The sequence below is a fragment of the Neolamprologus brichardi genome, chromosome 4, assembly GCF_056152115.1.
Source record: "Neolamprologus brichardi isolate AB-2024 chromosome 4, ASM5615211v1, whole genome shotgun sequence".
Classification (NCBI taxonomy): domain Eukaryota; kingdom Metazoa; phylum Chordata; class Actinopteri; order Cichliformes; family Cichlidae; genus Neolamprologus; species Neolamprologus brichardi.
In genome coordinates this window covers 22,132,935-22,159,803 of record NC_142107.1, presented here as the reverse complement: position 1 = coordinate 22,159,803, position 26,869 = coordinate 22,132,935, and the positions used below count along the sequence as shown (strand labels likewise).

Below are 26,869 nucleotides of genomic sequence, written 5' to 3'. Positions count from 1 at the left end.
CTGCTTTGTCCTGAGAAAATGTTCTTTTTCAGAACTGCCTTTACATAGAAGTGACAAACACGTTTAAGCTCTATTAAAAACTGCAGTCAAATCAATTTACACCCACTCAAAGTGTCGCAGTATGAAGCCACACTTTGCTTATTTTTGAATAACAAACTTTGAGTATCGGTATCAGGATATATCATAGAAACAGAAGTATTTGGCAGTCTGGATGTTTGATCTGTTTTCTGGTGGAAAACGTTTTTAAAAAGTGTATTTTGGGTAAACTTTAAAGTTTCATTTCACGGGATGTGTGGCTGCTAAAGACAAGTTACAGAATATGACTTTTTAGCTAATGTTAAAATGCATAAGTCACAAAAAGCAGTCCAGTAAAGGACTCTCACAGCTACAGCTGTGTCCGTCAGGTATTGATCGCTGTTTGGTTTCCACCTGCAGAGACCATCCACGCTGCAGGTGAGGGCACTCTACAAATTCACCGCAGAGGAAGACGACGAGCTCGAATTTTCCGCCGGCGACATCATCGACGTGGTGGATAACTCCGATGCGTCGTGGTGGAGAGGCAGGCTGAGAGGATCGATTGGGCTGTTTCCCGCAAACTACACAGAGCAGCTGTAAGGAAATGCCACAGGCGATGATTTTAAAACGCCTGCGTGCGTTCAGACTCGATCTGCGGCTGCGTCAGCTCTTGACGGGTTTCTGAACGTGAACCAGCAGGCTTCTGTATGTGCTGCGTGTCAGCCTCCTACCAGAGGACTGAGGCGGTGCAGCTTTATTTACAAAGGAGCAGAGACACCTGCAGGAACTTCCTACATGTTCACCTGGCACACAGGAAATCCTGCAAATGATGCCTGAGGATGTTGTTTGTATCATGACGTGTCCGTAAGCATGTTGTCTGAATGCTTGCTGGCCAGGCTGCTGATGATTGGACTGTCTGCTCACTTTTGACACATTTTTATCAAAAAATGTTATCGACTTTTTAAATAAACTTGTTTTTTATCACCACCTTCATGTTTAAATGATGCTCACTCATAACGAGGGCTTTCTGTGGGGTTTTATCACATTTTACCGGTGATATTCCTGATATTTATTTGGGTATTTCTATAGTTTTAAAGGTGAGTTTTTATTTATTTTATGTAAAATGTAATGTTTTATTCTTGGAGTTGGTCTCTGCATGATTCCCAAATCAAAATAATCTTTATATTTTATCTCTTACTGGGCTTTGGTGCAGCTACCAGCCCATTTTAACTCCGCCCCCTTTAAAGATACATTTTTGTATTTACCCTATGAATTAAACTCTCACCACTAGTGGGCAGTGTGTTACTAGAACGTTTTTAATGAATCACATTTAACCAACATTAATAAACGTTACATATCATTTTAGAGTCGTAGTAAAAATTATAAAATGATTTGCACATCCATTTAAACGAGGCCGTGTAAGTCCTAAGTGTAACGTCAATACAAAATAAATAAAATGCAGTTGTTAAGAATAAAAAAAAAAGGAAAAACCTAAAAATGTGAAAGTTAAAAGAACAAAACTGAGGTTCAGAATATTAAAGATGCAGTAAAACCTATAATTACATTTATTAGGCCCTGCTGTATAACCGAGTCTTTAACGATAAAAAGAAGAAAAGACTATTAATGATGTGGTTAAAAAGCCATGAAGCATTAATCGAGCGAACAATATTCCTTGTGAATCACATATCTACAAAAAGCTAACATAGCAAACAAACTGTTGCTGCATTTTTTTTTTATCGTTAATTTCCCAGACTCTGTGCTGGCGGCGATAAAAGTCGCTTCCCGAGTCCTTCAGCTGTGGTTTAAATCGCTGTTCTGCACCGTCTTCCTCTCCGTCAGTATTTCCTTTTCCTCTTATGGCTGACTGGATGCTACAATCACCCCCTGTAGCCTTTGTGGTTCAAATTTGCAAATGCACTGTTTACAGTTCGAGCGCACATTCACACCAGTACTTTTTTCTCTGCCCAAGCACCCTTTTCACACATTTACACAGTTCGACATGCAGACAGCCCTACAATATTTAACTTTAGTCGATTTGTCTTCAACACAGTACAAACACGATATGGAAATCATGACCGAGGTTGTTTCTTTAAATTTTTTTGGCTGTTTTAATTAATTTCAAAAGCTTTAAATGTGTTTTAAACACAGGAAGTTGCATTCAGCGCTTTAAAGGCTTCACTTTAAGTTAACTTTCTTCTGATTGGTTGTCTCTCGCAAACAAGTGGGTTTGCAAGCAGGTGGGTGGGGCTTTGGTGCTCACAGCCAGAGATGAAAAAGTTCATATTCACAAGGTTAATGTGAACATGAACCAATGGAAGACAAAACCTGACAGAAAATAACAGAAATCATGGCAGATGTACTTGAATTATTGTCCACCTGCTTAACATTAACCAAAACTCCAGAAGTACAGGTAAGGAGAGTTGCCCTTCAAAATAAAATCCCTATTAAAGACAAAGAAATTGCACTCGTTTTACTTTTTTGATTGCAAAGAACAAAGAACTCATTTAAACCTTCCCCGCTGACTTTGAGACTTCTGGAATTAAATAAAAAGACATTTATATACTTTTCTTACAAAAATTCATGTGTGTATAACAAGCAGGTAGTTGTGGTGGTTGAAGGTGATCCTGTCAGTAGCTTGTTGTACAGCTATGGCACCTGGAATACTGAAGTGGAGATGAAAACAGCCCAACTCAATACAAATAAACCTAATATCACATTTATGACAACATAAGTTAATAAAAAAAAATGAAAATTTGCTCATAGACTATAAAATAGAAAAAAGCAATATACTCAATAAATCCAAACATCTGTACTCACTCACTGAAGAGTAGCAGGACAGCATCTATTTATAGCTGCAGAAAACAACCCCCATGTCTTGTGGAATGACATCAGTGACAGTTTTATCTGAAGCATCAGATGAAGGGATTTTTGAGCAGGGTACCAACGACACTTTTTAGTTTGCAGAGAGCACCGCTAATGTAACATGCATCCATTTCTGTATCAGAAACTTTCACACAGGCTCTACGTCTCGTTAAGATCCGGTGCTCTCTTACTTTAGGCCAGGGATGAGAAGCGATGTTTGGTTTCTAGGTGACTAAGATAACATGTGTGGAAACAGGAAGCTTTTACAGTAATATCTCCAGTTTTTTTGTTCTTTAGGTGCTTTTGTGTACCAGCATGGTGGCATCGTGGTTAGCACTGTTACCTTACAACAAGAAGGTCCTGAGTTTGACTCCACCGTCTGTGAAGTTTCCATGTTTGTCGTGTTTGCGTCAGTTCTCGTCGGGTGCTCCTGCTTCCTCCCACAGTCCAAAGACATGCAGTTAGTGAGGTTAAGTGGTAACTCTGAATTTCCCATAAGTGTGAATTGTGTGTCTCTTTATGTTAGACTGGTGACGTGTTCAGGGTTTACCATGTCTGTCACCCTGTGGCAGCTGTGATAGACTCCAGCTCCTCTGCAACCCTGATAATGATAAGTGGACTTGAATAAATGTTTTTGTTCTGATATAGAAAATTTAAGATTTAATTCCTTACTTTTTGTGCAAAATCCCAAAACACACCATTTGGGAACCTTTGCTTCGGAGTTATTATAGTTTTGTATTTTCTAATTACTTTTTATTTTTATTCTATTTTGACTTTTTGCTTTCAGTTCAGTTTAGTTTCTGTTGGTTTCCAGATTGGATTTTTTTGTTTACGTTCAGTTTAGATTGTTTGAACATTTTTAGGTTTATTTATTTATTTATTTTTAAAATTTTCACTCTTAGTTTTAGTCTTTTTGATTGTTATTGAATGGAGGGAATATGTCATTGGCAATATTTAGGAAAACCAGTACAGAAAGTACAATAACAAGACAGTAATAAAATGTTAAATGTAATAGAAATTTTTACCAAACTGAAAAATATATAAACTTTCTATTCTTGGTTTTGCTGTCCTGTCCGGCACTGCCGCAATCAGAATCCTTGTCTGAAGGCCAAGAAAGGTCGACTTCATAGTCATAGTTTATTAGATTTTTATCAGAACGCACAGGACCGAAGAGAATAAGGAAAGAGAAGTTGGGAAGAGATTGAACAGAAGGAGAGGGAGAGAAAAATAGAGAAGAGGGATAGATGAAAATCTGCTTCAACACCTGCTTAAAAAAAAACAAACAAAACGAAAACAACACAGCAAGGAAACCATAGCAACAACCAACACAACCACGAGTAACAGTAAATAATAAATATTAAATGTTACTGAGCAGCACATGTTATTAATGATGCATGATATGTTTCGAGGCAGCAGCTGACCAAGACAGTGAGTGTCTGTGAGTACTTGTTTTCAAACCTGTGTGTGAGTGCGCTTGTATTCATAAGGTTTCTCCATGTAAGTGCTTGATAGTGGGTGTGGGGAGCCACAGCCCTGCCCCCCAGGACATGAAGCAGACATGGAGGAGACCCGGGTCCCTGACATCTACAGACCCCCTCAGAGCACGAAATCCCAAGGAGGACCATCGCAGGGGCGACGCCACCCACCTGGAAAAGGAGGAGAGCTCCGGACGAGGGTCACCCAGAAGCCCCGGTGGGCAGCAGTAACAACGAGCCTGCAGGCTCCACAAGCAGCCGGCTAAGCCAGAGCAGACTGAGCCCCGGACACAGAGACCCGAGAGCCCCCACACCCTGCAAGGGGGGCCAGGCCCCGCCAAGCAGCAGAGCCAGAGTGAGCCAGTGCACACCCGAGCACACAGCCCTGGACAACGAGAACTTTTTTCAAAAGTCTAGTTTTTATTTTTATTTTAGTTACCTAAGATGCTTTTCTGCATTTCGTTTTAATTTGAAGTATTTTTTAGTTGGGATGCAAAACATAAGACTCCAATCCGACCTGCTGGAAACCTTCGTACATAGATTTTGAACTTTTAGCTGCATTGTCATAAATTTTGCAGCTTTTCAAAGACTCCTTCTGCATTACCATTTATACTACACCAAAGTAGTAATAGATAAAACAATGAAATGACATAAAAGTTCCTGTTTTCCACTTTCAACTAAAATCTCTGTTTTTATTATGCTAAAATATTTCTGTGAATTAAAAAAAACTTGTTTTAATGTTTTATAAATACAGAACCATCTGGGCAATGAGCCACTGTTGAAACTGCGTTTCTAGTTCTCATATTAGGTCAAGTAAGCGATTAAATGAGTAGTTAAACTTCTTTACAATAGATAATAAACTAGTGTGTAAATGGCCCATAACATAAAATAAGTTTGTCTCTGGTTAACTACAATAACGCTCCTCTACTCTGAAGGATCCACCACTGACAAACTTCCGTTGTTGCCTTTTGAAAGTTGTACTCTGAAAGTTTACAGGCCGGATGTTCTTTAATAACGTGCCTGTTGGCTCCGCCCCCTTGCTACCTGTCAGCACAGGTATTGCGGTTCTTGGGAAGCAGCAACAGCAGCAGCGGAATCAGCAGCGGTGGCGCACTGAGGGGGAAGTTCTTTTTAAATCTTTGGGCCATGGCGGAGTCTCAGCTGGTGTGCATGGATGATGAGCACGTTAACGAGAAGGTCCCGGAGTCCAAGCCGGAGTTTTACTACAGTGAGGAGCAGCGTGCGGCCCTGGAGCAGCTGCTGAGGAACGGGGACGGAGCCTTCAAGATGCGCCTCCAGGAGGACAACACCAAAGACTTCCTATGCGCCCGGGAGGTCAAAGTTATCCGCAAAACCTTCCACGAGTACGACACGGACAGCGACTCCGAGTCCGGGGAGCACGACAAGTCCAAGGGCTCCTCCAGCGCGGACTCCGGGGTCCACTCCACCTACTGGCCCGAGATGTCCGACACAGAGGTCCCGAGTCTGGACATCGGTTGGCCCGGCAGCAGCGGCGTCTACAAGGGGGTGACCCGGGTGTCCGTGTACACCCACCCCCCCAAAGAGCAGCGACCGCACATCAAGGCGGTGGTGAGGAGGCTCATCCAGGAGTCACACAAGGTAACAGAAAAGAAGAGAAACCCTGCACATCCACCCTGTTTACAGCATCTAAACCAAACTCAAATTTACGCACAAGTGTTTTAAAGTTTTGCTTTAATTATTCACATTTTTCTATAATAACCCATCAAATTTGGGACACCCTGACTTATAGGAACTTCAGTCCTTTTATTTGTTAACCTGAAGCGCTAAAAACAGTCAGGGCTGCAGGTGAGTGTTCGCTTAGTCTGTGATGTAGTGCTTATGAAGCCAGAAAACAGTGAGAAGTATTCAGTTTTGTCCTGATTTAACTTCAAACCCACAGAGATTCAAATTCTACAGGCAGGAAAAAGTGAAACTTTAAATAAGAAGAAACCTCTGAGCTTTCCTGCCGAGCACTTTGCTTCTTACATTACAAAGTGCTGATACAAAAATGTGACTGCATGCATCAAACAATAAAACAGGTGGAATAAAACACCTGCAGATTCAGATTAACGAGTCAGCTCCCGCACCTGAACCAAACAAAGGAAACTCATTTCTTATATGGTGGAGCAATTAAAGGAGAAAGTCCCTGACCTACTTCTAACAAAGAAGGAGAATGACACTGTAATACTAACGGCGATTAGCTGCAGACGCTCACCTGACCACGAAAGTGACAAAGACCCCCCCCTTTCCCCCCAGACTTCGCCGGTTACAGTCAGTCCTCATGTTTCCTGTCTTGCTGAATTCATCGTAAATGTCAGTTTGAGTTAAAGCTTCAGCTTTTTAGGATTTATTTTGATCGCACAGGACAGGTGGAGTGAACTGTGAACAGGGACGGCCTGTTAAAAACAAAATAATATCAAAAGTTTTGATAATCGATCTTTTTAGGGTTAAAAAATACTTTTAAATAATTTAAACTGTCCATATAAAAAAGGGGTTCGCTGCCTGAATTGTTCCAAGAATAGTTTTTGGACCGAGTTTGTTTTCACCCCGATGAGTCGTGTAGCACTTCCTTCCTCCAGATTCATCCTGTCACGCAGTAATTGGATGATTAATTTGATAATGAGAGTAAGTTTTCTCACTTTTAATATATAAGAGTTATGGAAAAACAAAGCAAAACGGGAGAATATTCACTATTAACAATAATAATCTTTAGTTTCAGGCCTGCTTGAATAAGGATTATTCAAAGATTTCTTCAATAATTCAATCTGTACCTTAGTCGTCCATACTGTCACGTAGGCATATATATGTACACTTTGTACATGTACATACATTTTGCAGGTTTACATCTTGATAACTGCGCCGTCTTCACAGTTTAATGAGTCGCCACAGAGCAGAAGCTGCAGGCGGGTTTCAAGTTTTTCACATTTGTTGTAACTCAAAGAGCTTTTTGTCATTTTTCAGCTGTAAGTCAAAGTGAAAATAAAAGATACACATCTGACTTTTTACCTGGAATTTCCATCGTCACGGCGCAGCGCTTTACTCCGGTGCTCCGAGTTTCAGCTTGCAGCATAAAAGGGAATGATTGACTCATTCAGGATTTCTTTGGGAACGTCATAGTGGGAAAAGCTGCTGCTGTTTTCTTTTCAAACAGAAACTCAGTTGGGTTTATTTCTTCATATATTCCCTCTGATACTTCTCGTGGGACATCTGTACCTTTACATAAAGTAGTTGTACTTTGTGGCCTTCAAGTATAGGACTTAAATTGGTTTATTTCAGACAGAGGATGAGCTGAAGGGATGTACTGAGGTCTAGCATAAGATAAAAACGGATCATTTTGACCTGTGCTACTTAATTAGTGACCAGTAATAAAAACATCGAACTGGAAATGTTGTGAACCGAGAGGCTAATAAGAAGAAAAGGTTGTGGAGGCCCGAGTAAGTCCACTGCTGTGTTTGAGGTTATTTTAATGAGTGGTTCTCAGTTTTTGGCTAAAGGTTGTTCTGTTGTCAATGTTGCCCTGAAAGAGACGTCGTTGTGTTTCTATCTCGTTGGGTCCCTGCAGACAGGGTGGTTATGACTAAAACATGATCACCTGATCACCCATCGCTGTCTTTATGAAGAGAACTACTGACATTAATGCACTCCTGAGGTGCTCCAAGGTTTTTCCTGGCTTTATCTGGTGTTTAGGTTCCTATTCCACATGTCGATGAGATTCTTTTGAGTTTTCTCTCGTGAGTTATCAGAAAACAGATCAAACAATCAGGGTAGCAGGGGTTGATTTATTAAAGTTTTCTGTTAAAAATGTCAATCATCCTATGATACTAATGCTAAAAGCTGATTATGGGAAACATAAAAAAGGTAAATAAATAATAATTAAAGATAAAATAAATATTTTTGGAGCATTGTGATTAGGGCTGCCACAAACGATTATTTTGATAGTCGACTAGTCAGATCATCATCCATTGGACGTAAAACATACAGCTTATTGCACCAGCAGCATCTGCTCTTATATAACTATCATTAGCTTACAGCTTTAAGTGTTTAAGGTATGTGCTAACTAAAAATAAAGACAAGATGATAGTTTATTAAATTGTTATTGAAATTTGCAGATTGTTTCGGTGAAGTTTCATAAACTCCTTGCTATCTAAAATATAACAGGACACCGGAGAATATTCTCGAGCATCTCATACTTCTGATAATCAGTTGTCTGCTTGACGTTTGTTCAGCTGTGTCAAAACTATAACTTTAATCTCACCCTAACCGATTTACTCAGGAACAAATAAATTTTTAAGTTATCTAAGTGACTTATATATCATGTTTAACCTGAGTAGCGAAAGACGGTGGTGGGTTTGAAAACGATTAGCCGGGAGTCCGGTGTTCTCACGGCTCTAGTGAGCCTAGCCCCCGGCTAGCTATCGAGCTAGTGGGTAACAGACATCTCTGAAAACGTCGGAGCGCTTTTGAAAATATGTGGTGTCTTGATAAACTGAGCAGATATTTGAGGTTTACACAGCTACATTCTCGCCTGAAAATATGTTAAACGTTTATTTTGTGACCCAGAAAGAATAATAAGAGTAATTTTAAAACTAACTAGCTGCCGCCATTGTTGGAAACTGAGCTGGGCTGCGCTATGAATTCTGGGACACAGCTACTTCTTCTTCTTCGGGGTTTAACGGCAGCTGGCATCCTTGTACATGCAGTGCTGCCATCTTCTGTTTCAGTCCGTTATTACACTCTTAAATCCTACTACTTATTCCTGCGTCTTTTGTGATCTTACAAAGCTTCAAACGACGCGTCGACTATTAAATCAGTCGTCGACGATTTTGATAGACGACGTAATCGTGACTAGTCGACTAATCGTGGCAGCCCTAATTGTGATGCAGTAGGTGTTTCTAAAATTGATTTAGTTGGAAGTTTTGACAGAGATTAAATGTTTTTTTCAGCCTTGAAAATCTCATTGATTGAAGTTATGAAGGTTCAAAAATGCTCAAATGGAAAAACTAATGAGAACTGTAAAAGTGGCAAAATTCCACCTACTTCTGTGAGCTGTCAGAGGCTGTAACACTGACAAATTCCATATTCTGAAGGCCACATTTTTTTAATGGCTTCATTAAGTTACTGAAGTTATGGAATCAGACGGAAACTTTTCTCAGATCTGTTTGATTTTAACCAGCACACTCACTGAGCGAGTGTATCCTCACGTCCTCTTTCTCAAAACGTAATGACCAGCAAACTGCACACGGCGTGTTTGAGGAGCATCTGCAAGTTGTAGCGCTGCAGTAGCGTTGTTGTAACGCTTGTTCAGAGAATTTTCTAGTAAGGTTGAAGCAGGTGAGGGTTAATGAAGCCAGCGTGGGTAAATAAAACGATAAAAGCTAATTGAATGGGAGAGTCCTGTGCAAGTTTTAACAAGCTGAGTCGTGAGCATCGCAGAAGGGAAAAGCTGAGCGGCTGAGTGGCAGCTTCACATCACGACACGCACCCAGCAGAGCGATTAAAACCTCCCCCAAGATCCTGCAGACCAGGTTAAGGTTGGCATTTAACAAGCTACTCTTTTTTTTTTTTTCCAACTTTTCTCCTCGCCCACTTGAAGTTTCGCACGACTTTGTCTGATTGGCTCAAATCCCAGGTGTGAAAATCGTAGCTAATGAGGAGAATCGCTCACTTGCGATTGGTTTTGACAGGCAGCACCAGAGGCTGTATTTGCTGGGTGGGAAGACGAATGAAGATGTGCAGAACTCATCATATTTGAATAGTTAATAATCCACTTTATTATCCATCTACAGCAGTCTGCTCAGCGCCGTGTCAGCTTAATGAATCAGGCACAGATTGCTCCCCTTCAGGTAAAATAAATCATCCCCTCCTAAACGCCTGACAGATACTTGAAAGAGTCCTTGTGCAGTTTAAGTGGTGCACGCACACACACGTTAATCCTGGATGCATAACATTACTCTACAGGAGATCATTATCACAATCCAAGAGAAGAGCTGAGATGTACATATGAAAGAGCCGAGGTGACGGTTACCGGTCGAACTGCATTCAAGAGAAAAAGCAGAAAATGTCGCCTGAAAGGGAAAAAAACCAATGAGTTCTTGGTGATGTCATGCTTATTTTCATGCACAAGAAGAAGGTGCACTTCACCAGAATCCCATCAGGAGAAGTCATTTACACAAGGTGTTGTCCGTTCACGTCACAGGGCTCAAGTGTTTGTTCCAATTTGCCACAGTGGAAGGTTTTCATTATATCACACGTGATGACAGACACCAGAGAAAACAAGCTGAAGCCCAGCCATGAACAAAGACTGGCAGCAGCACTCGCCAACACACACCCAGAGCTCTCCAGGTGTTTCCAGGTCGTTAAAAGTAACAATAAAAATATAACATTCATATTTTCTCATGTCTAAAGTGTCACTTCAGCTACTAAATAAACTGTGTGTAAATTATTTTTTTAGATGTCTGTACATGATAAAACATGAACTTGGCTGAAAAACTGATGCTAAATCGGATCAGAGTGACTGTGAGGTGTGTTTTTAACTGTGGGCATTTGAAAAGATCTCACTTAAATATAAATATGTCAGCTGTGGACATCACTTTATCCCAATTCTCAATTCAATTCAATTCAATTTCTTTATTGTCCCACAAGGGGAAATTAGTTTATCAGCAGGATAAAAATAAACAGAATAATAATGACAATAATAGTAATAGAAAGTCCAAGGACTGTTATTTGCCCGGGACGCCTACTAGGAGTAACTGTTGGAGCTCTGAACTGAGTGGTTTCTGCTGTATTTCAGGCTTCTTACAGAACAAAATAACTGTTTGCATCAGACGTTAGTGAGGGTGGTCTCTGCTTATCCCTTTAAGACCTACCATAGAACCGAGTCCGCCAGAGCTGATGTTATATTTTTACATGCTGTGGAGCCATTTTTGGGAGCATTTCAAGTTGCTATACATCAATGCAACCATTATAGCCCAGATTTTAATAATATGTCTGCATTAAGTGCATAGTAATTACATAAATTGCAAGAAAGTGCAATAAACTACAGAAAAATTGAAAATCGTTTTTGTTTTTTAACATATATTTCTAGTTAGAGAAATTTAAGAGGCTTATCCCTCAAAACTGTAAATACAAAAAAGTTGCACAAAATAGTTTCCCACCACAGGAAATTTATTTTGAGTGTCTTCATAGTTTTATTTTTGAAATACACCAATTTTTATATACCGCAAGAAAAACAAAAATAAAATAAATATTATTGTGCAAATTTGCAAAAAAGCAGCATATGCATCAAAATAAACTATTTCCAGCAGTGCAATATGAGTCCTAAGCATCCCAGAAACGACACAGAAAGTCATAAAGTCAAAGATAACTTTTAAAAACACCAGTATAGGCTCATGAGGCCCTGATGGTAAAAAAAACTACATTTCCGCGAAAATGACGTCACTTCCGGTTTCGGACAGGTAATGGCGGACATGCGATAGTTCGCGCTGACGTATATTCCAATGTAGGAAGTGTTATGAACAGCTGATCGGATCAGCAAAGCGTGTTTCTGGAATCTTATGTTTTTGTTGCTGCAAGCGCTTTTTATGCAGTTTTTGCAAAGCTATATGTGGAAGGAAAACGTGACCGAGGGCAAGCTGATGGCATAAGATGTAAGTACAACTCCTCCGGTTTCATATGCAAAATTATTGCGCTAGCTCACGTGGTTGCAGAGCTACAAGGATTTAAAAATAGTTACGCAAAACAGAGCGTGCCCGCTCCCATTGGTTTTAAAGGGTTATGCAGCTACACCTGGAAAAAAAACCCTGGAAACTGTTCTAATGGTTGTTAAACCACTTCTCTATGGGGGGAACTGTTGTGTTTTTCCTTATTTCTTGTAATATACACAGGTACTATGCTCCAGGTGGACCCTGAGAGCCAAGGCCTCTAAACACTGTTTCAGTTGTTCTTACTGATGATGGTTCTGTGTTACAGAGAAGTCCCACCCACCTGCTGTTCAAACCTTATGTTTATGAGCACCAGCCAATCGAGAGAAAGTTTGCTTAATGGAGAAGGGGCTAAACCAGAAACAGCTTATGTCAGGCAGAGGGGCAACTCGGGGTCTGCACCAAAGGCTTGTATAAGACAAATAAGAGTTATTTCGAACTGTGAGTCATGTAAATACTTCTCTGCTGCTGACAGGTGCCTTTAATTCATTTTTAAAGCCCTCATCTCTGTACTCACCTAAAAGGAGTGGTTGATTTAAAAACTCTAATTTCACAACAGCACCATCGTAAACCTGCTGTTTGTGGACAAACAGCCCAAACCTCTTTTAGGTGAACTTGTAAACCACTACAACTGAAGTGGATCTAATCTGCTCACTTCCAGCTCCATGTTTTTACTCTTGGAGTCTAAAAGAGTAGCTTTACACGAGTCACATTTCAAAATAATCCTTCTTTCTCTTGTGCTTGGCCTCGTTTCATCCTCTGTTGAAAATGAACTTCTACATACACTTATTTTATTACTTTAAAATAAGTGTATGTTATCAGGTTTATCAGCCAGAGCTCGTGGAAGGTCAATGTAATAAAACGGTCTTGGCAGGTGGAATAACCGTTAGCCATACCAAGTGGGCATGTGTGAAAATAACGCTTCAATTTCCAGAAAACCTTGAAATAGTTCAGATTAAGCATTTTCTGGATAGATGTTTTTTCCAACATAAAATGCATCGTAAGCAGTTTGGATGAGAATTTGATGACGGGAGCTTCACTGAGTCATGTCTGGCTTACTGTGTTATTCAAACTCTTCCTGGAGAACTCGTTTCAGTTTGCTGGACGAGTCCCAAACAAACTGTAATAAGGAAATGGGGAAAAAAGAGTCACATGATCTTTTGAAACTGCTCTTAAGGGTACAAAAACCAGGAGAGGCTATAAAACACCTCAGTACAAACAGCAATCTTATTGGTCTAATAAATCCAGTACATAATTAAACTGTTATAAAGTGTTATAAATGCATCTGTTAGAGATGTAGCTGCTGATTTCTTGCTCAGATTAGCGGTGCAGTGAGTCGTAGCCGTTGCTGGCGTTTGTCCAAACTGTCTTTGCTAAAACTTTTAATCGCCTGGAAAAACAAGTTATGCAGAAGTGTGAACTGCTGCCGTGGTGGAAGGTTGCGTGTTTAAACTTCATATCACAAGACTAATGACAGGTTCAGCCCTGGTGCCTTTGTTCGGACTGGCAGTGGGAGTGGTGGAACCATTCAGATGCTGTTTTAATGTTTAAATGGTGCATCTTGCAGCCGGATTTAAAAGTAAATACACAGGAATTGTGACTTTTCCCCATCAGGCTGGTCGGAGGTGTTTTACAGGAAAAAAACAGAAGTGGTTTCAGCTTTTATTTCCTTACACTTACTGAATTACCTGTGCACTTGCCATTCACTTTATTAGATTCAAGAAGGTGCTGGAAACATTCCTCGGAGGTTTTGGTCCATGGCGAGAGCACGAGAGCATCATAGAGTTGGTGCAGATTTGTCTGCTGCACGCCCATGATATGAATCTCCCGTTCCACCATGGCACGATCTGATATCGTCGTGTTGGTGTTGTTCCCAGATCATCATACTAAAGGTTGTTCCAGGATCAACATTGCAAGTGACCAATCAGAATGTTGTAATGTCATACTTTTGCGACTTCGGGAAAAACCGGCGTAAAACAAAAAACTGTACTTAAGCTGCGAGAAACCGCCTTTGTCCGCCGATCAACGGACCCTAACCCTAACCCTTTAATAAACGCTAAGCAGAATTGATATTGTCCTTGCAACATTGGAATTTCATAAATGCACGAATGGGTTGGTGCGCAAAAGAATAACGTCACAATAATGTGATTGGTCACTTGCAATGTTGAACCTGGAACAACATTTTCATGATGATCTGGGAACAACACCAACACGAGGATATCAGATCATCCTTCCACCACGTGCCGAAGCTGATCTACTCTGGTGACTGTGGAGGGCAGTGAATTCACTGTCATGTTCAAGAAACCAGTCTGAGATGATTTGGTGCTTTGTGTCATATGAAGATGGGTACACTGTGGTCATAAAGGGATGGACACGGTCAGCAATAATACTGAGTGCTGAACGGTTACTAAGACAGTCAATGACATCACCGTCAGCAGCCTAAATGCTGGTACAAGGCAGGATGGATAAGTGCTTTCATGTCATTAAAGCCAAATTGTGACCCTAACCTCTGAATGCCACAGCATAAATGTAGTTTGTTGCCCAAGACACTTTAAATTTGTGTGATGAAGTGATCAATGAGGACATAAAGTTTGGACTTGGTGTATCCGTGGATGCTTCCTCTGTAACTTCAGGGTTCAGAACTCCGAGTTCAATCTAAATCATAGGTATGCTGCAACCACACACTTGTGCTGTAACCTGACGTGCATCTTTCTAGAGAGGAAAATACTCGTTGCATCGTTGCAGTCATTTCCTCCAACTCATTTCTGGTTACTCCTTCTTGTGCTGCTATTTTTCAAACTGACTGGAAGGGAACTGAGCAGCTCGGATGGAGAAACTCAACCACCAACGGGTATTTTAGCATCGCAGGCATAATGTGCACAAGTATAAATGCTGGCAATGGTTTCGGCCTGTTGCACAGCCTACAGCCTAGACTCTGTGTAGTTTTAAAGCCAAATATAAATTAGCTCGTTCATGCTGTGACCGCAATGATACTATTAAATCCAGAGGCTTAGCTGAGCTTAAATAAATGTGTCATATCACTCATTCTAATATATCGGCTGATTGACTGATACATAAAGGAAGAAACAATGAAAATGACTGATTTGTTTTGTCTGTTAAAGTTGGTAACAAGGTGTCTTCTATAAGGATCCCTCTAATTTATCTTTCTAATCATTCATTATTGCTGACTTTGCCTTTATGTGTGTGTCTGGTATGAAATTCTTTTGTCTGTTTGTCTGTTTAACAAAAGAAAACGATGATGATTCATAACTAAGGATGCCTTTGATGATTCTCTAAAAACGTACATTTCTAAAGGCACAAAAAGATGGGTTTTTGTTTTTTTACTTAGTCCCAACGTCTTTCGGGTTTTATTTCATATATTTTCTGTTATTATGCACACGACTGCGGTGACATATCCGTGACGTCTGCTCTTTATTGATCTGTCAGTTATGAGTGGGTGTAAGTGTGTATAGATAGACTTCATTTTTACATGACTCATTTCATGAGTTTAATTTTTTGAAATGTCTTTAAAGTTCACAGCAAGGCTACCAAATTAATTTCAGATGTGTGGGATGAAAAAGCAGAAGAGAAATAGTTTTGCTGACTGACTGCTCACAACCATCTTTATAGCCTCTGTAGCCTGTAGCTCCATGCAAAATGTACTTAAGTTTAACAGTAAGCAAATGAACTGGTATAAATGAAAGTCAGGACCACCTTATGAACTGTTAAACAACTTTAAACTAGCTTTGAAATAAAAATTTCAACCAGCATGCGGTGAGCACACGTGGTGCGAACATTAGGGGATGCCCTCAGTCACATGCTATCTGCTTTAAATGGCACTAAAACTGCAACTTTGAGAGCCTCGATCCAGTTAGTCTCAATATTTTGTGAATTATTTATTATATTTGAATAATATTCACATACTTGTATATTGTGTATGCTTGCTGTTAAAGTCGTCTTCTTTTGTTTAACAATTGTTGTTTCCAAATTTAAAAAAAATATGACTGCTCAAATAACTGAAAAAGAGCACAAGTGTTAATGGATATGCACGAGTAACGTGAGATGGCTCCTCTCCCCTCTGTTTCTCGCAGGCAGTGGCCATCGTCATGGACCTCCTCACGGACCTGCAGATTCTCCAGGACCTGCTGGATGCTTCGTCACGGTGCGGCGTGGCAGTTTACGTTGTGCTGGAGGCGAGGGGAGTGCCCCACTTTCTGGATATGTGCTCTCGGCTGCAGATTAACGCGATGCATCTGCGGGTGAGCAAACAGAGCGTTGCAGAGAGAGGAGGCTCTCTAACACAGTAAACAAAGAGGAAATGAACATGGGAAAACAGCTCAGTAGGTCACTGCTGAGTCCTGGAACAATGCCGATGACGGCTGGAATTATCCCAGATTAAAACTTATTCTGAATCATAGGTCAGGCTTTCTGGGAAATTGCTGACAAGTTAATTACCTCAAAGGTTTGATCTAGTTAAAACATGAACCAGGAAAACTTGGCAATACGTTTTAGATTAACTGCTCGTAAAAGATCAGAACCAACCACAAAAACCTTACATTTTCCCACTTAACCCTAAGGGTAGTTTGAGGTTTGATTTCTCATAACTGCTTTTGCAGCAGTGCATTGGAGGTTACAGGAATTTAGTTTGTGAAACCTGCCAATTTACTGCTCAGAAAAGTATCCAGCATTGAATGGTAGAAGTAGTTTTTAATGGGACTTTTAAAGAATTGATACAGCTTAACATAAAACATAAACAGTAGACGGTTAGCTAAAATTTTGAGTAAATGGTTGAAATAGTTTTTAAAAAGGGATAAAATTAACAAATTAGTTAAGTCAGCAAAATAGTCAATGATTAAGGCTGAAAAAACGCATTTTATATAAGTAACTGAAATAGATTGCAAAGATTTACACGAACTGTTACACTAGTTAGCTAAAAGTAGCGGATGTAGCGGTTAGCTAAAATTTTGAGTAAATGGTTGAAGTAGGTTAAAAATGGGATTAAAGTAACTGATTAAATTGTTCAGTCATAAAAAAAAAGTCAAAGATTGAGGCTGAAAAATTAGAAAAAAGTAACTAAAACAGATCATTAAAGGTTTCGCAAGAATAGTTTAACTAGTTAGCTAAAAGTAGCAGACGTAGTGGTTAGGTAACTGATAAACAGCAGGAAATCAATAAAATGTGAGGAAATGGACTTGTTGGAGCACTTGTGTGAAAATATGTGTGAAAATAAAAAAGTATTTTCCTTCCAGTGTAAAACAGGGATGGTGAAATTAATAATTTTTGAGGAATTATTGGAAAATCGACTGCTGAGCAGACGCTAGCACGAGCTAACATGTAATTGCTGCTTCTTGTGGTGCAGAACCTGAGAAGTGACATTAGGTGCTGATTTAGATTAAGCGCAAATAGTGAGTCATCTGTCATCCTATCTTCACCATGTCATAATACCCAGTCTTATCTGTTGTATGCAGAGTTTTTCAGCTCCAGTCTTGTTTAACCGGAGTGGTGAAATGGCTGGCCATTGTGGTATCAGTTTATAAGGCTGTGAAAGACCCTTTCAGAGTGCCGGGCTCTGTTTCTGTTACTAGTGACAAGGGGACATTCATAGATCCTGAGAACAGATCCAAGGATAGTAACTTGACACTCTCACCTCACGCCAGGGTTGACAACACAGGAGAGCCTCCTCCCAGTTTGTCTACTCAGCATTTACGTCCTTTTCTTTTCCTGCTTCCCTCTAAGTAAACAGAGGTGGCTGAAGTGTTTGGGTTTTAGCCTTTACTTATTATGAAAGCTGACTTTATGTTTCTGGGTGTGCCTGCAGAAATTTGACTTGGCATCTCTGTAAATCAGCCAGTCATCCTTGAAAAAGCCACGGATGCCCGATAGCTGGGGTCCGTTTACTTTACGTGTGTGACATTTTTGACACAGGTAAGCCAGTGTGTAATCCAACAGGTGTTTCTTTTACAGAATCTACGTGTGCGGATGCTAAAAGGTGCAGGGCTGGCCCTGTCCTTTGGAAAACTGCCAGGCTCCCTGTGCTCCAAATACATGCTGGTGGATGGAGAGAAGGTCATGTTCGGGTCTTACAGGTAAATATCAAACCAGTGTTTCTTTTTGTGGTCAGGTGCATTCAAAGGAAGCAGAAAAGGTTGATAAAGCAACCTGTTTCAATTTATTATTTAATGTAAGATTTTATAGCACCCAGAAGAAGAAAAATGTAAATAAAAACAGAATACAATAAGTTGCAAGTCCCATAAACACATTTTATTCATAACACAACACAGAAAACTGAGAAATTTCATGAGAAATATGCACTTATTTTGAATTTAGTGGCAGCAAAATGTCTCAAAAAGTCATGGAGCAACAAAAGGCTGGACAAGTGGTACTTAGAAAATAGCTGGAGGAATGTTTTGCAAGTATTTGTGTTAATTGGGAGCAGGTCAATAACATGATTGGGTCTAAAAACATCTTAGAGAAGATGTTTGAGGTAAAAATGGTAAATGGTAAATGGCCTGTATTTATATAGCGCTTTTACTAGTCCCTAAGGACCCCAAAGTGCTTTACACAACCAGTCATCCACCCATTCACACACACATTCTCACACTGGCAATGGCAAGCTACGTTGAAGCCACAGCTGCCCTGGGGCGCACTGACAGAGGCGAGGCTGCCGGACACTGGCGCCACCAGGCCCTCTGACCACCACCAGTAGGCAACGGGTGAAGTGTCTTGCCCAAGGACACAACGGCCGAGACTGTCCAAGCCGGGGCTCGAACCGGCAACCTTCCGATTACAAGGCGAACTCCCAACTCTTGAGCCACGATCGCCCTGCAAAGGTTCACTAATTTTCACAAATTTTCATTAAACTGCATCTGCAAATTGTGTAAAATTGAGAAAACCCATGTCTCATCACCTAGAGTACACAATCTTCCAAAGATTCAGAGAATATGGAGAAATCTCTGTGTGCAAGTGATAAGGCTGAAAATCAGCACTGCATTAAAAGCAGGAGCACTTTGAGAAATCACTGTCTGTGAACACAATTAACTGTGACATCCACAAATGGAGGTTAAAGCTCCATCATGCAAAGACGTCCTGTTTGAACACAATCCAGAAATGTTGTTGTCCTCTCTGTCTTTATCTTCATATCTCACGCCTTTGTGCCAATTGAACTGGCAGCTTAAACATCTGGAAAATCTACCGGCACACCTACATTTGCTACTGAAAGGTGCATATAGTCTACAGATCAACATATGCTCCCATCCAGACAATGCTTTTTCAGCTAAACTGCAGAGAGTTTCTATTAGAATAGCACAGAATAGATGCAGTATGTGAACTGACCAGCCAGCAGTCCAGGAGCACCATGAAAGTAAAAATACGACAAAGAAGACAGAGGACTGTTGAACAGCTAGAGTCCTATATCAGACCAGAATGGGAGAACATTTCTCTTCTACAAGTCCAGCAGCTGCTCTCCTCAGTTGTTTACAGAGTGTTGTTAAAAGCAGAGATTTCTCTACACAGTGGGAAACGCGGCCCTGTCCCAACTTTTTTGAGACATGTTGCTGCCATCAAATTCAAAATGAGCCAAGATTTTTCTTTAAATGGTTTAAATATTTGATACTTTGTTTTATTTTGAATAAAATATAGGATGTTGTTATTTACAATTTACACAGCATCCCAACTTTTTAGAAACTGTGGTTGTAGAAAAATTAAATTATACTATATACAGCAAGGTGTTTGTTTTCTGATGTCTCTTTTCTGCAACGTGCCTACATGCTGTAAGGAATGGGATGAATTCAAACATTCACACTAACAGATAAATCATGTAATCTCGTTGGGAAATGGAAAATCCTTCAAAATAAAAGTCTAGCTTAGTGTGCCGAGTCCAGTTGTATCTTGTTTTTGGTCAAGACTTTGAACCGCTTGACCTCCTATATTCGACTCCGTGTTACGGTGACGTGTTCAGAGTCACATTTGAGAGTCATTTGGAAAGTTTCACTTTTACACATAATACAGTGTCCTTCTGACACAGTTTCACTCCAAAGCAGATTAATTGATCATGACATGGTTATTGAATAACCATTATTATTTGTGCTTCATTTGATTGACTATTTGTATCTTTTGTATAAACCCAACATAATGAGAGCAGCTTGTGACTGTTAGGTGTGAGACAGCACAAAAGGAACTCCATTAACCCTCCAAATAACTCCTTACACACTCTGAAGCTTATTAATCTTGTGAAATGACTGAAGTGCTTTTTAAACACACTCTCTTCTTATCTGCTGTTGGTTCCGTGTGGGAAAAGATAAATGTATTGTTGTAGGTCCGCTTTTTGGTAAATGTCGTTGGTGACCGAGCCGGACGTTTATGACCTGGGAGATTATTGTAAGGGAATCGTACCGCTTTCTCCTGAGTGCTTTAAAATGATTAAGTAGTTTCAGGGAAACCATTAAAACAATAAAAAAACTTACACTAGGTGAAAGTGTGACATTTAAATGAAATCTTACACCAGGCAGTGATGCAGGTGAATTAATTATCCAGCTCTTAAAGATTTCTACAGTTGATTAAATCACTTGTTTTATTTTTTGGTTGCAGTATCCACAAATTAAAGGCATTTAGCCTCTGTCTGTACTCAATGTACCTCTCTTATCTTCCTCACTCATTTTTAATTGTATTAATACATTGCTTTGTTTTATTCTGTTCCTTTCTATTCTGCAACCTTTTTTCCAGTATTGCAAATGGTACCGCTGCCAGATGCACACAAAAAAGGGCTTTCTCTCCTTATCCTTCACATTAAAAGCCCTTGGCATATACAGTGTATGACTGCTGTAGTAAGCTGAAGCATTTTACAGCACATTCTGGGATCAAAGAGTAAAGAGTAAACCAAGTAAATGAATGATTAAAGATTTGAAACAAACAAATAAATAGATAAATTTTATTGCTGCTGGGGATAAAAGGAATTCTGCAGACGTGAACATATGTAAAACAGAAGGGGGGAGATCATATAACAACCAGTGCACGTCTAAATACTTGATGCAGCTAACGGCATAAAAAACATCGAGCCTAGTTTCCGTATAGCAGTGATATCAGTATGAACATTGAATATAAATGTCAGGTATCAATATAAACAGTAATTTTAATGCAAATCTCCAAAGAAAAAGATTCCTTTTAACCTGCAGCAATGACAGGAAGTACACACATTTTGCACGTGTTGAATAAATCAGGTTTCTGGTGCAGATTGGGCTATGACAAAAGCTAACATTTATCTTTTTAAAAATCTAAATCCAGGACATTAAATTGAATGTTAGTGATGCACTGGGAAATGGAGATCACAATAAGAGCCAGACACATGCAGTGCACTGATGTGCTTTAAATTAACTGAAACATAAAAATCTAATGTTGTTGCACATCCCAGAAAGACTTCTTAGATACAGTTTAGTCTACATAAAGGCAAAATAATGTAATTTGTTCAGTTTTAGATGTTGTTGCCATAACTACATACATGCTGATAAAACAGCTGCAACCATTAGTGCAAAGTTCAGAATTGCAAAAGAGCTCGATTTCACCTCTGAGCTCCGAGTTTGACAGGATCCACACAGCTGTATACTCGTTGTTAAATCGATGTTCTGAAAGCTGCAAACACACAAAATGAGTCTGAATCCACGTCACCTGACCACATCAGTGATGAGGTGAATCTTCCTTCACTGACTAAAGTCACAACTGGAGGGACCGATTTGTGGCAGGTGAAATGAGCACAGTCATGTCCTGACTCATGCGTGATGCCTCGTTATGAATGCAAGTTTAAATAGAAAAGTTACAGGCTGCAGCTTTGTGGTCAACACCGAGGGCTCAAAAGTGATTCAACTGTATCGAGTCTACATTTTTATACATCTTTGACTTTCTTACTCAGGTCTAAGCAGCCATAACTGTAGTGAAGTTGTGAAATTAGATGCACTGATTGGAGACGGTTCCCTGATTAATTTTCACCAAATTTAATGCATGCATCTCAAACAATGTAGCGCCACCAAAGGGTCAAAGTTGGTGCTGTGTTCATGGAGGAACCATGTGCAAGGTTTGCCTCAACGAGTTCCCATCGATCGTCTTATAACCTGACTTTATGCTGCAACAATCCACCAATTTAATAGTCTCACAAAATATGGCACCAACGGTAAGATCTAAAGTGTATCTAGTGCTGTATCTACTTAATTTGCATGAAATTTGTTCTGTGGTCCCATTTGGTGATGCTGATGTTAGCCTTAAAGTAATCAGTGAAAAGAAGCATGAAAACTTACGGCCGACACATGGAAACACCCCTGACATAACGGCCATATTGGATTTCATCAAATTTCTTCCAGTCTTAACCAGAATTTACACAGTTTACATTTTTACATCTGAAAGACCCGAAAATGGTGATGTAGCTGTTACAAAAGAACCAAGGACATATCTTATCAAGGTCATACTGAAGCACTGTGAGGCAACTGTTGTTGTGATTTGGCGCTATTTAAACAAAATTGAATTGAAGTGAATCTCGGCAGCTTGTGATGAACGGTTACTGAACCTGCTGACTAGACTTGGAAGCACTTCTTGTTGCCCTAAAAAGCCCAGTTTGACCTCTGAGGTTGTTGGATTCAGCCAAAACCTGCTAAATAGGAGAGTGTGTGTATATGTATATATTCTTTAAATGGCCTTAAATAATAAAATACAAGCAGTTGTGTCTCCCGGTGTTTTATCTCATATTTCCTGTCCACTTTAAATCACCGCTTTGGTTTACGCTCCTGTTTTTTTCCTGCAGCTTCACTTGGAGTTCGTCCCGGCTGGACAGGAACATGATCACGGTGATGTCGGGACACACTGTGGACTTCTTTGACAACGACTTCCGGGAGCTGTACGCAGCGTCTGAGCAGGTGGACCTCTACAGAGAGTTCAACATCACTAAACCGCCTCTTCCTACACCAGTCATGAAGCCAAAGATGCAGCACATCCGGCCTCTGCCCGTCACTACATCTCGCTTTCAGGTATCGGTTGGGGACTCCAGGCAGATTGACCTGAAAGTTCCTGCGCATAAGTACCACAATCCCAAGTACTTGCTGGTTTTCGGGAACAGTTTGGGTCTGACGGGTTCGCTACAGGACTTGTCGACTCAGAGGGACTCGCTGGTAGGTGGGTTGAACCAGAGGAACGGTCTGCAGAACGGCTTTCTCAATGCAAACAAGGAAAAGTTGGACCGAGCCTCCCCACAGAGTCCGGGTTCACCTACAGAGGAGGATGGAAAAGGAGGTCAGAAGAAGAACCAGGCAGACGGACCCAAAAAGCGCAGCTCCTTCAGGCATTTCTTGAAAGGCAGAGGAGCCAATCACAGTACAGACACTATCGAGGAAGGCATGGTCACTCCTCAGAGCCCCTCCCCCACTATCACAGCGGACTGTAAAGTCTCAGTGGCCAACAGGGTTGCAGGAAATGAATCCGACGACTCGTTTCAGTTCATTGAGAAACCAGGACCAATAAAAACCAAAATCAAGAAGCCGTCGAAGTTCATTCAGAGGAGCGTGTCTATGCAGACCATCAGCACGGGAGACGAAGACGGTGCGTCATCACAGATCTTTTATTTTATAATTCAGTGGTTCGAGTGAGCAACAAGGCAAATATTTCCTGAGTGCTTTGTCTATAAAATGGTTAAAAAGTAGAGTTACAAACTAACATGTAAACTCTTTGAAAGTCCAGGATTTTCTGTCTGATACACTCACATTAAAAGAAATTTCTCCAGTTCTTGAAAATATTTGGCGATAAAGCCTCTATCATCAAATCAACTCATTTCTGGTCCACGTTAAACGCCAAGTAGCTGAAACGATGCTCTTTAGTTTCAGCTTAAATTTCCGGTGTTGTTAAATATTTAGATTTTGAATCTAGATCTAGATGTACATGAAACTAGAACATCGTAAAAGTTTTTACCCTTTTAATTTAAAACCTGACTTTTTTTTGTTTGTTTGAAACATTTTGGAAAATGTCTTGTTGTTGTTTGCAAAGCACTTTATCTTACTAGGAGATTCAAAATTGCAGTGTCAGAAGAAGAGAACATTTGAACCTTTCTGAATCCTTACCATTTTTAAGCTTTCAGGGACCTGCAGGAGCCCTGTGATGTCTGTCGATAATATTAGTGTTTTTCGTTTCGTCATGGTCAAGAATCAGTTATTGTGTGACTGCAGTTTGTGATTGTGAATTAAATTGAAGGATTTCTTTCCTTTTATTTACCAACAGGGTTCAAAAGTCGCCGCCGGCATCAGAAGAAGAACTGCATCCAATCATGAGAAAAAACACGAGGATATTCGGACACTTGAGGGTCTGGTTGTTAAACCTGCTGCAGCGGGTGAGTCTGTGTATCGCCTTACTGCAACCAGCTGACGTTTCTTCCCGAAAAATGAGTGCAGTTTGTCCCTCTGGACACGTATGCTGCTTCAGGCTGAGCTGAAGGTCAACACGAGAGACACGCTGCAGCTGAACTCCCTCGAGACGTTTTCGGCCAAAGTGCTCATGGGAGATTTTAATGCCACTATTAAATGTATTTTCTACACTTTTTTGGTATTAAGTTATTTTACAACTAAAATGTTTTCATGTTTTACACTCGTGAACCTAAAGACTGAGAGAGCAGCCGATGACTGATCCAGGTGACATGGATGGATTACATAACACCTCTTAGGTATTCTGGTCTCCATGGGGACAGGAAAAGTGATCAGATGTGGTGTTGTACCTGAGTGTAACCTTACTGAGGACCCTTGGCAACAGTGTTTATGGGAGTGTGTTGTACAGACTGTGAATAATGTATGAGGACTTGTGCGTCTGCACTTTGGGATTCTGTTTTGATACGCAGGTGAAACAGGCCGGAGAATAAAATGTGAATGCTTGAGAACCACTTGAGACACAAATGATCTGAACTGTTGCAGAAATGGAATAAAAAAAAAAGGGAAAAAAAGTGTTTGTGTGATTTGGTGTCACTTAAAGAGCAGCATGCAGACAGATAGCCTGTTATTTTCAGAAATGTAAACCAGGGGAGATCGCTTTTTGAGCCCTGAGATTTGATGAAGATCAACAGCGAATATTCAAAGCTTTGCCTGACTGCACAGCAGGAGGTGGGGGTCAGGTCTTATGCTGCTTACAAAGTTAGAAGGAACACGATGTCTCCTGGTGAACTATAGCTGAGTGGTGAGGGGTACAGATGGGGAGGGGTGCCTCTTTCTGACCTGAAGCAAGTTCCTATAGATTTTCAGTTTGGTGCTTATTTAAACAAAAAAAGAAAAAAAAAGTCAATAACTCTCAGCCAATAACTGAGGCTTAGACTACGAAGCAGGTTCAACATAAAAAGTCAGGCCTTCTTTGCATTTAATTGCCCAACTTAACATAAAATAGTCAGATTTAAGAGAAATCACACTGGTTAGCAGCTTGAACTCTTTCTGTATCAGGCTCTGACAGTAAAGGAGCATTTAATGCATCATTTGACTCGTCCTCCATACAATCTGGGTCGATTGCGCACCGCCTACTTCGGTCAGCGATATTATCAGATAGAGTAAGCTAGAAAAGAAATCCACTCTGATGTTAAAAACAAGTCAAGAGTTGGTGATGCTGCAGAAAATTGTAACTTTTTGTCTCCATGAGTGGATGTACATATTTATATCTAGAAAACTGGATACATTTAAGTATCAGTCCATTCATGTCTGACAGTCATAGAGGCCAATGACAGAGACCTGCAAATTAGTTTGTGGTCAGATCACAGAGAAATTAATCAGATTTTATCTACTCTGCATACAGACTGATTAATTTTCTAATGTCTGATCTATTAGCCATAATTCCAGCAGTGGAAAATTTAATTTGGGTACACTAGGACCAACTGAATGAATGTCTGTTCTTCTAAATATGTGGTGCTTTTTGCACTGGTGTAACTTTGCTGCACAGCTTTGTTTCTCTTTGGTAGTTAATTACTCCAGTTAGAGATTGTAGTGGAGAAAATCAGTGAAAATGTTGAGCTACAGAAGAGTTTAAATCAAAGCCCTGAACATAATTTGCTCAGGACCAGGTTCTGAGTTTAGTTACCATGAGGATGTAAGGGTAAGACGGCAGTCGCCTTCATCACAGTGAAAACCCGTTGTATCTCGCTAACCCCCAAAAGTTGATTCTGGTCATCTGGACGTAGCGTTTTCAGTGGGAGAAACGTTTCGTCACTCATTCAAGTGACTTCTTCAGTCTCAGCTGACTGCAGGTTTCCCCAACCTTAGAAACAGTACATTTACATAATGACTGAAACCAGCCCACTGAAGGAACAATGGGCTGTGAGGTCAGTTTCTTCATCATAATTATGCAAAGTCTCATGACGATTGATCAACAATATATCTCACTAACCTATTTGGGGAGGGTTAGGTGAATTTAAAGGTAAATTTCTGTGTTTAAATAAAGCGATTAACTAGCTCTAACAAAATCAAAAATCAAACGTGTCTGTATTGTATATAAGAGATATCAACTGAAGCCAAATTAGGGCCGGGTTGTACTTTTCTGTAATACCTTTCTGTACCACAGGATGGTGCTGCGAGTCATGTGACCTGTTTTAGCTAGACACATTCTTATTCATGGCTTTTTGAGGACTGCTTGCTGCTTGCCCCCCAGTACTGCAAGGGCTATACTAAAACTCTTAAGTTTTATGTTTTAATTGCAACATGCTAACATCAGCCAACTTTTACAACAACACGCATATGTCTAACCTGTGACTTTGAGGCATTACATATTAAAATGGTGTATTTTATTAATTTTCCCTGTATGATT

At 40.2% G+C, this 26,869-nt stretch overlaps 2 protein-coding genes across 3 annotated transcripts in view; both read left to right on the top strand.

Moving 5' to 3' along the window:
• The window catches only part of grap2a (GRB2 related adaptor protein 2a), a 28,407-nt gene extending 27,411 nt beyond the window's left edge, over positions 1–996 (top strand). For both annotated transcript variants that reach the window (XM_087840082.1, XM_087840081.1), the window contains exon 8: positions 436–996. In XM_087840082.1, the coding sequence (XP_087696208.1) occupies positions 436–615 (180 nt within the window). In that variant the 3' untranslated portion in view covers positions 616–996. The remainder of the gene's footprint in view (positions 1–435) is intronic.
• Positions 997–5,419: 4,423 nt separating this feature from the next.
• sack1fa (scaffolding CK1 anchoring protein Fa) lies at positions 5,420–25,016 on the top strand. The gene is made up of 5 exons (XM_087840373.1): positions 5,420–5,972; positions 16,165–16,332; positions 18,038–18,159; positions 22,857–23,647; positions 24,320–25,016. The coding sequence occupies exons 1-5, from the start codon at positions 5,499–5,501 to the stop codon at positions 24,367–24,369; spliced, it is 1,605 nt and encodes a 534-aa protein (XP_087696499.1). The 5' UTR covers positions 5,420–5,498; the 3' UTR covers positions 24,370–25,016.
• Positions 25,017–26,869: the final 1,853 nt, after the last annotated feature.

What these genes read in the sequence shown, in the direction of transcription:
- sack1fa (XM_087840373.1), top strand. Translation starts at nt 5,499, where the DNA reads ATGGCGGAGTCTCAGCTGGTGTGCATGGATGATGAGCACGTTAACGAG. An exon ending in TTAACGCGATGCATCTGCGG is followed by an intron (nt 16,333 to 18,037) that starts GTGAGCAAACAG and finishes TTTCTTTTACAG; the next exon opens with AATCTACGTGTGCGGATGCT. An exon ending in CAGCACGGGAGACGAAGACG is followed by an intron (nt 23,648 to 24,319) that starts GTGCGTCATCAC and finishes ATTTACCAACAG; the next exon opens with GGTTCAAAAGTCGCCGCCGG.